Raw genomic sequence first — 8735 nt, forward strand, 5'->3', positions numbered from 1 at the left:
GTGAATACAGTGCTCCGTTAGGGACATAAGGAACAATCAGATCTCGGATAGCTTGGCCATTTACAGCTTTATATGTGAGAAGGAGGATTTTAAATTCTATTCTGGATTTAACAGGAAGCCAATGAAGAGAAGCCAGGATAGGAGAGATATGATCTCTCTTTTTAATTAAAACTATTGTTGTTTTGTCCAAACAAACAAAAATGATGTCTGAATGTCTTGCAACCCATTAAAAGACCTGGGTTCTTCTTATAACTGTATACAGGAATAAAGCTATTTCTTAAACACAGTCTGAATTAAAAAAAAAAACATTAGACTTTACAAACAAAGCAGTTGTGGTGGTATGACAAGCCTTTTCTCAGCCACAGATCCAGCTCACAGCAAACTCTTCTTTGTTGTTTTCTAATTTGCTGTTCAAGGAGTGATATTTTTTTTATCAGCTCAGTGCTTAGCAGCTATTTTTAAGAGGGTGACCAGTCACCCTGCAAAGAAAGCAAATTTTATTCAGAAACTCGTTTTTTTAATCATGAAAGTGGAAATTTCATAAGCAAATCCTGCTATTTTTTTCTCTTTTAATTTAAGCAATAATTAAAATATAATTTTCTTAGGAAGCCAAAAGTCTAATTGGTTTTGTCTGAAGTTGGAATAACAGTAATCGATAAACAAGTTGTAAGTCTCCATTACCCAGCTTCTACATTTTAACTAAAAATCTTTGCTAGCCCTATAAAGACCCAGCTGTGAGAATAACAAAGTGGCAGCAAGCTGAGACACATTTCAGACCGGGAGTCAGTTTCGTGGAAAAACCAAAGTCTTTCTACTGATTTTCTTCCCAGTTTTCCTGAACATGTAGGCATTTCAACCTGGACAGACTCGCACTGAGAAAAGCTACAATTAGAAAAGTATTATTCAATTTCTTAATACCGTTAAAACAATCATATTTTTTCAAAATGTTTCTGTCTAAAGAAAAGCAGCTGGTTGTGAGGACTCATTGACTCTCTGCAATCCCTTGCACTAAGCATGCTTATAGTGACAGTGGAGAGGAAAACTCTCTTTTAACAGGAAGAACCCTCCAGCAGAACCAGGCTCAGTGTGAGCGGCATTCTGCCAAGGCTGACTGGGGTTCAAGGAAACAGAAGTGGAGATACAAAAAGCAACTGTAAAAGGCAGCCCTGTCCAGGAAACACACAGCCAGGCAGACGAGCTCCGAGCCAGCTTCCATGTCAGAGGACGAAAAGAGCACATCCAGCAAATCTTCACAGTCAGAGAAACAGGACTACACTGAAAAACAGGCCGATCTTGAACATCTACAAACAAGAGGAGTGGAGCCTGAAAGAACAGATTCTAACAGATTATGCAGATGAAAGAAGGAAATTCTAGAAACCTCTTTGATATGGGGTGATGGGGCAGGTCCCGATCAAAATAACACCAAGATTTTTTACTTTATTATCTGAAATCAGTTTAATCCCATTCAAATGAAGTGACTTACTAATCAGCCTCTTTTTCAAAGACTATATCTTCTGTTTGGTCTGCATTTAGGAGCAGAAAGTTAAGAGTCATCCAGGTTTTTATGTCTTCAAGACATGCCTGTAATCTATGTACCGGTAATGGGTTAGCCTAGTTAGTCAGTGTAGAAGCAGGTAAAGACATAAATGAAAAATAAGTTCTTTGGTGCTCTGACCCTGGCAGAGGACTTTGATGCAAATCAACGTTTGCTTAGATGAGTAACTTATAGTTGTAGTCATTCAAAATTTCGCCACTTTCCTTGATGGGCCCTTGGATTGTCCCCTTTGATTCCTTTTTAAACATCAATCTTTGTACTAAAATATACTTTCTGTCATCATTTGTTGACATTAAGATCTAAAGAGAAGCATCAACACCTGGTCAGACCCTTTAATTCAGTGAAAGGGTGGAGTTGGAGTGAAAGAATATGCATGAGGGGGGTCACTCCAGTGGCTGAAAGTTAGAGGGGATTTCACTTGGAGGTGGAGGAAAGTTGGATGCAATTCGGCTGCCATTCGGCTGCCATTTGGCTGGGAAGGGCCATTTTCAATGGCTGGTACTGCAGAAAAGGATTAGTTTTCCCCTGAAGAATAGTCTGAGACTGAGGGAGGGGATGGGGTGGAGGTGGGTGAAAGTTTGCTTGCATGCAGGAGAGAGAGCGAGGCCAGGAGCTAAATGGAGGGGATTTTTGAAAGATGACTGGCTTCCGAGAAAGGTGTGGCCCCATGTTAATTGGCTGGAGCTGAAGAAGGGACATGGTAGATGTTCAGGTGAAGCTGATCAGAGTCTTCCAGATTATCAAAAAGAGTCTTCCAGACTGAATTTAGGCTTAAGCTTAATTTATCTGATAGGGATAATACTAATAAAAACAATCTAATTCAAAACAAAGAAATCTCAGTAGCTGTGAGACGGTTAAGCTTTTAGTTTTAATAGTTTTCTCACACAAAAAGACCACCAACAAGTGTGTTGTTGTGCTGCATTTAAAGGATTGATGCCCTTTTTTTATTTACCCCATTCAAAAAAAAAAAAAAGTTTTTCACTAAACTTTTACAAGCCTGTTAGTCATTTGATCTCAGGCTACCTAGAAGGAAAGTAAAAAAAAAATCTGTTATGGTTGATTGGCTATTGCCTCACTTTGCTGCATTAATGGGCAGCTGGACTTTGCCTACATCCAGTGAAGGAGAAAAAAAAAGGGGAAAAAGCAGAACCTTATACTATGGAGATGAAATATCTGATTCTCGGTTTAAATAAGTGGATATTAAAGTTTAGCTTTCACATTTTGAGGAAAGCAGATTTACAGCAGATGATGGTGAATATAAACCCGATGGGTTTATCTGCTATCTACTAAATTAACCTCATTTTTGGGCTTCACTGAACCCTAACCCATCTTTTCTGATTTCTGGGGTCAACCTCACTGTAGGTGGAGCCGTTCTTCATCTGCCTTTCCCTCTTCGACCTGTCCAAAAACTGTAAGATCTCGGCCGACTTCCACGTGGACCTGAACCCGCCGTGTGTCCGGGAGATGCTGATCGATCCTTCCGGTCAGCTGACTCCGTCGTCTGACTCTGAGGGTGCAGATGGAAGATCTGGAGATGGGGGAGGAGGGGTGATGGTGAATGGAGACTATGGGAGAGGGAACGGCCTTCCTGTTGTGCAGAGGGTGTCAGAAGCTCTGCTCCGCTTCCCAACGCAGGTATGAATGTTTATTTAGTGCTTAAGAGGCCCAACTCTCTAACTCTGTTCAGTTTCCTCTGTGGGCTCTGTTCATAAAAAAAGGTACTATTTCTTATAATGCTCAGATTTGATGATATGGGAGCATGAAAACACAAACGGTGCCTCAAAAACCAATCCACTAAAACTTATGAGACTAAAAAGTATAAAGACCACTCCAAGATTTAACACCTGCTAACCTGCAATAGCTTGAAGTAAGATTGAGATTTGAAGAGTGATTGAACCTCCAGCAGTATGATTGATATGGGCGGTTATATTTTAGTGCTTCTAGAACTCCTCCAGAACCTGTAGAGATAATTTCACAAAAAAATTATTCCCCATAAAATTAAGAAAATGGTGGATAACAGTGAGCATACTATTTTAAAGGCTCTTCCAGAGTAGAACAGACCACTACCCAAACTCCTTCCTGCCTACAGCGACCAACATCTTCAACTCATTCAAAATTAGTTACCGTAAGATTTAATTAGATTTAATTCCCCTAAGTTCAAGATCATTAAACACTTATTTTTAAAAACACAAAAAGAGAAGGGCTTCGTACAGCAAAGCAGCAGTTCCTAGAAGCTACACATTGTTCTATTCAGTCTGAAAGGAAAACAGGTTCCTCCTTGATGATTATAGCTCAGCTCTGTTTCATTTTCATTTAGTTGGATTGGGTGAGGTCCAAGGACACGGCCTTCAGATAAAGTCTCTGTGCCTGCTCATTACACAATTTGAGTTGTGAATCATCTGCCTGTGTGCATGTGATGATGAGTTTCAGCTTGCATTCTACCATGATGTTGGCAAAAAAACAAACAAAACAAAAAAAAAACGACTTGGGGCTCTGGAAACTAAAATGCTGCACTTGCAGCTTTTTTCCCCACCATGCTACAGAAGCTGTTGGTGAATCAGCTGAAAGCAACAGATGGAGCGTTGATCAGAGAAGGGGGCGCTCTCTCTTCTAAAGGCTTTGTTTCCTTCCTCCTTAGGTTGTTTGTCTGAAATGAAACTTTGAGCAATAACAGCAGATCATCATCACACCAGACCAAATATAGACGTTAGCCCTTGTGGTTTTCCTGCACAGCCTCACTCTTGTTAAAGCTGCTTCCTCTGCGCTTGTTTCTGTGAGGTCCTTTCTGGTTTCATGACCCCTTGAACGCCCTTGTAAGGGATGTAAGGTACCCATCAAAAATATGAGGTATTCATCTTTTTTAATGGGAAACATTAAGATGAAAATGGAATATAATGCCATCTAAAACATTCATGCCAGATTAAATTTCTATTATTTTTTGACACGTTACCACATGCCTTAAATGTTTCTTATTACACTTTAATTTTAAAGCTACAGTGTGTAATAATTACAGGGATATACAGTCAGAAATGTAATATATTATACATAACTATGTTATTTATCATCATCTACGAGCTCAGCCTCTTAACCTTAATATTTGCGTTGCCTTAGAATTCGTTATTTATAAATACATAGGAGCGGGTCTCGCAGCCATGGAGGCAGACATCTTTGCGCTACGACAGCGCAGAGCCAACAAACTAGCGATTGCGAGATCGCCCATTACGCTCGAAAGCAACTACGGCAAGTTGAGAGAGATGAACTGAAATCTATACCCTACACAGACTAATGAAATACTATCTGTAAAATTATCTATGTAAACAAACCTCATCACTTGAGAAGGTAGGTGATGCGGACGTCGTGGAAGACATTTTGTCCCGTAACGCTCGCCGTACTGTTGGGGGGGAGAAGCGGTGGGGGGGAGATGTTCATGTTGCTGCGGTCTGCAGTCTGGACGTTAGATGTCGCTGAAAATTACACACTGTAGCTTTAAGTGGAAAGAAAATGTTCTATTCCTCTGCCCACGTTGTTCATCCAGATCCTGTCATTAAACATGTTTTTTCTGTTACACCTTTTCAATAAATCTTTTCGATCTCGTCTTACCCTGCAAACAAAATGAGTGCAACGATATCACATAACATTATGATGCACAATGGGTCTGAATTTTACATTTCACCATGGTAACATAAAGTGAAATGCAGTCTTTATACTCAGTGGGATGATGCATCAGCTACTAATATAGACTATAGGGATGCTTTATTGATGAGGGGTGTCCTTATTTGCTATGTCAGTTTAGATGCATGGCTGCAAGTGTCTTGGTTGGATTGCAGTTGTGCTGTATTGTTTCTTAGACTGAAAATAGCTGTGTGACAAAGGGAGTTTGGTTCAGTTTTGAAAGTACTGGACTTATCTTTTATTGTTTGTTTCTCCATTGTTCACCCTCCAGGGCATTTTTTCAGTCACCAACCCTCATTCTGATATCTTCCTGGTGGCTCGTGTGGAAAAGGTGCTGCAGAATGGGATCACCCACTGCGCTGAGCCTTACATCAAAACCTCCGACATCAACAAGGTTCAGATGTTGTTTATATTCAACATATTTACATGCCAACGTGCGGCTCTGTGGTTAACTGTGTGTCCCCTCCCATGTTTCCACAGACGGCCCAGAAGGTCCTCAAAGGTGCTAAACAGACCTGCCATCGCCTGGGCCAGTACAGGATGCCTTTCGCCTGGGCTGCCAAGTAAGACTGCTAATGTGTGAAGGACTGATGTGGTTTGTGCAGTTTGTTGGATCTTAATGCTGAGCGATTTGATCCAGGCAGGTGTTTAAAGATGCTCAGGGCAGCCTGGACATGGATGGGAAGTTTTCTCCGCTCTATCGCCAGGACAGCAGCAGAATCTCCACAGATGACCTCCTCAAGCTGCTGGCCGACATCAGAAGGTGACTCATCATCACTTCTTGGTTAACATTACAAAGAGCTGTCATGCACTGCACTAGGAGTCAGTGAAAAATATCACTGTGGAAAATCCAATCTGTTCCCTTTCTGTTATGTTATCCAGCGTTAAAAATTCCTTCTATTCACTTTCAGACCTGAGAAGAGCAAACTTCAGATCATCCCAGGACAGCTGAATGTGACCATTGAATGTGTGCCACCCGATTTCTCAAGTATGTTCATGGTCATGTTTTCCCAACCTACAATTAATTATGGATAAAGTAAGAATGCTGTGCTTTGTAAATAGATTCAAACCCTTTGAACTTCATATATTTTATTCTGGTTTTATTTGATAGATCAACACAAAGTAGCAAATAATTTAAAGTGAAAATAAAACAATATCTAGTAAAAAAAATAGTTATGAAAATCTGAAATGTGTTATGTTTGTTGGTATTTAGCTGTTTTAGTTGATTTAATTTGGGTTTTCTGCATTTGTCAGCTTTTTATCTATAAGCTCAATGTTTTGCCCACTACGATTTGCATTGTCTTATCAACTCATTCATCTTACAGTCATTTTATCTGGAGCATTTTATAAAATTAAGAGAATCCTGCAAAAATCACTGTAACAAGTAACTTGTCAGATGAGTGTTACTGACAATAATTGGGAGGCAAGTGGATTAAGTTTTTGCTGATGGACAGTAGAAAAGGAAATAAGAATCCTTTGTACTTTAAAATCACCTTGCATCATTCTTAGTGTCTATTAAGTATGTAAAATGTTGTGGTTTTGTGCATTTGAGCCGAGTCCATAATACAACCAGACAGAGCGTATCAGTCAGTGCTCTCTGTGCCTCAGACACTGTGACGTCTTCCTACATCCCCATCAAACCCTTCGAGGACGGCTGTGAACGTGTTTCTGTTGAGATCGAGGAGTTCCTCCCAGTTGAGGCCAAGTACAAATACCCTTTCACCGTCTACAAGAACCAGCTCTACATCTACCCCCTCCAGCTCAAATATGACAACCAGAAGAGCTTCACTAAGGTAATTCTAACCAGAGCGCTGTGGGTGTTCTGATGGTGTGGGCTGCACCCTCTGCTGACAGTGAAGCAGATGTGACACATTGGGCTCAGTGGGTCACTGACCATTTGTTTGGTCACTGACTTTCATTCCCACTTTTTCAGGCTAGAAACATTGCTGTCTGCATGCAGTTCAAAGATTCAGATGAAGAAAACTCTGTCCCTTTAAAGGTAAGTCTCTAACTCTAATGCACTCATCCCTGCACACTGATTAAACCAAGTGTTGCCTTCTAAGGTCAACTAATACCCTTTTCCCACTGGCTGAAAAACCTGTTTAAACCTGGGAACTATTGGCTTTTAGTGGCAGTGGGAACAGCTCACTGACCCATGTCTACCCCGGACAAACAACTCGGCAAGCGACCAGCGTTAGAATCTCTTTGGCTCTGATCAGCATGCTGTGGGAACACCAGAGCCGGGTTGACATGGTAATTTACGTGATACCATTGAGTGCAACGTATGAACTTCAACACACCGCGTCAGTTGCTTCTGATCTAACAAGCCTAAAAAACTCTGTTTACATTCAATAAACATGCCGCAGCACTGGTAAGAGGGATTTGGACAGATAATACAGTGAAACGCCCTGGTTTCCTTACATGTTGCTCTCCATTGTTTACTTTCCAGATTTCTGTCACACTAGTAACACTCGCAGGTGTGAGCTAGGAGCTAGACCCAGCTTTTTTGTCAATGGGAGCAGAGCTAAAGTCAGATTGTTAGTGGGTAGACCCATGTTTAAAAAAAAAATTATAATAATCCTTTTCCATCCTTCAACGCCTTAACACAGTATTTTCAATGGGAAAGAGGCTTAATAGTAAATGGAGCCTTCCTGTGTGTAGGGTGATGTTAGTATAAGAATTCTACATGTACAGGTCCGGGGTGGAGCTCTCCTGATCCACCTATAAGGTGGAAGACAGTGTTGGCAGAAAGGCTAGGACCTCTCTACTTATTTGCCTTATGTGAAGAGTGGAAAGGAAGAAGCCTTTGTTGAAAGGAGAGCCTCCATAAATCCAGTTTGCAGTTTTCCATTAGCCATGACAGGACAGGAGCACCACAAAGGTACTTTGCTCGTATGATACTGAAATAGAAAATCGTGCTCACATTCAAAACCCTTCATTTATTTTAGGGGAGGGGTTTCCCCCAAGTGTCCAAGTTGGTAGCCTTGACGGATTTATCTGCAAAAGGGATATCCCCAGATGGCAAAACTAACATGCTGCACTTAGAGTCAGAAAGTCCTGAGTATGGGGGGAGTTTGCATGGATCAATGGGCTCTCTGTGGGTTCCTCCCACAATCCAATTACATCTGTTGTTAGGATGGTTGCTCTCCAAATTGCTCTCAGGGAACACTAAATGTGAGCATTGTTTTCTTTGATATCTGTGGAAGACGAGCAAAATGTTCTGGGCGTTCTATGCCACTTAACTTATAAATACTGGATTCGACTCCCAGGCAACCGCAGAAGGACCAGTAGAAGGTGGTGGATTATTAATTCTGCCCACTAGCTGTGTGTTAGAACAATAAATTCGAGTAACTGAGCTCAAATCATGGTCAAAAAGTTAATTCTGCACATACATTGAATAAATTCACCACAACTTCTGCTCAAAATATAAGAGTTTATTAACAAAAATCATTCAGCTCCAAGTCAAACATATTTCAGTTTAACACTCTCAACTAAGACTAGTGAAACT

The 8735-nt window shown here is 40.8% G+C and overlaps 1 protein-coding gene across 3 annotated transcripts in view; it reads left to right on the forward strand.

Moving 5' to 3' along the window:
• Nucleotides 1–8735, forward strand: part of dock11 (dedicator of cytokinesis 11) — a 134203-nt gene that overhangs the window by 43281 nt on the left and 82187 nt on the right. For all 3 annotated transcript variants that reach the window (XM_015397869.1, XM_015397870.1, XM_015397871.1), the window contains exons 12-18: nt 2918–3190; nt 5499–5621; nt 5708–5790; nt 5868–5990; nt 6139–6215; nt 6836–7020; nt 7161–7226. In XM_015397869.1, the coding sequence (XP_015253355.1) occupies nt 2918–3190; nt 5499–5621; nt 5708–5790; nt 5868–5990; nt 6139–6215; nt 6836–7020; nt 7161–7226 (930 nt within the window). The remainder of the gene's footprint in view (nt 1–2917; nt 3191–5498; nt 5622–5707; nt 5791–5867; nt 5991–6138; nt 6216–6835; nt 7021–7160; nt 7227–8735) is intronic.

The sequence above is a fragment of the Cyprinodon variegatus genome, unplaced genomic scaffold, assembly GCF_000732505.1.
Source record: "Cyprinodon variegatus isolate N-32 unplaced genomic scaffold, C_variegatus-1.0 Scaffold894, whole genome shotgun sequence".
Taxonomy (NCBI): Eukaryota; Metazoa; Chordata; class Actinopteri; order Cyprinodontiformes; family Cyprinodontidae; genus Cyprinodon; species Cyprinodon variegatus.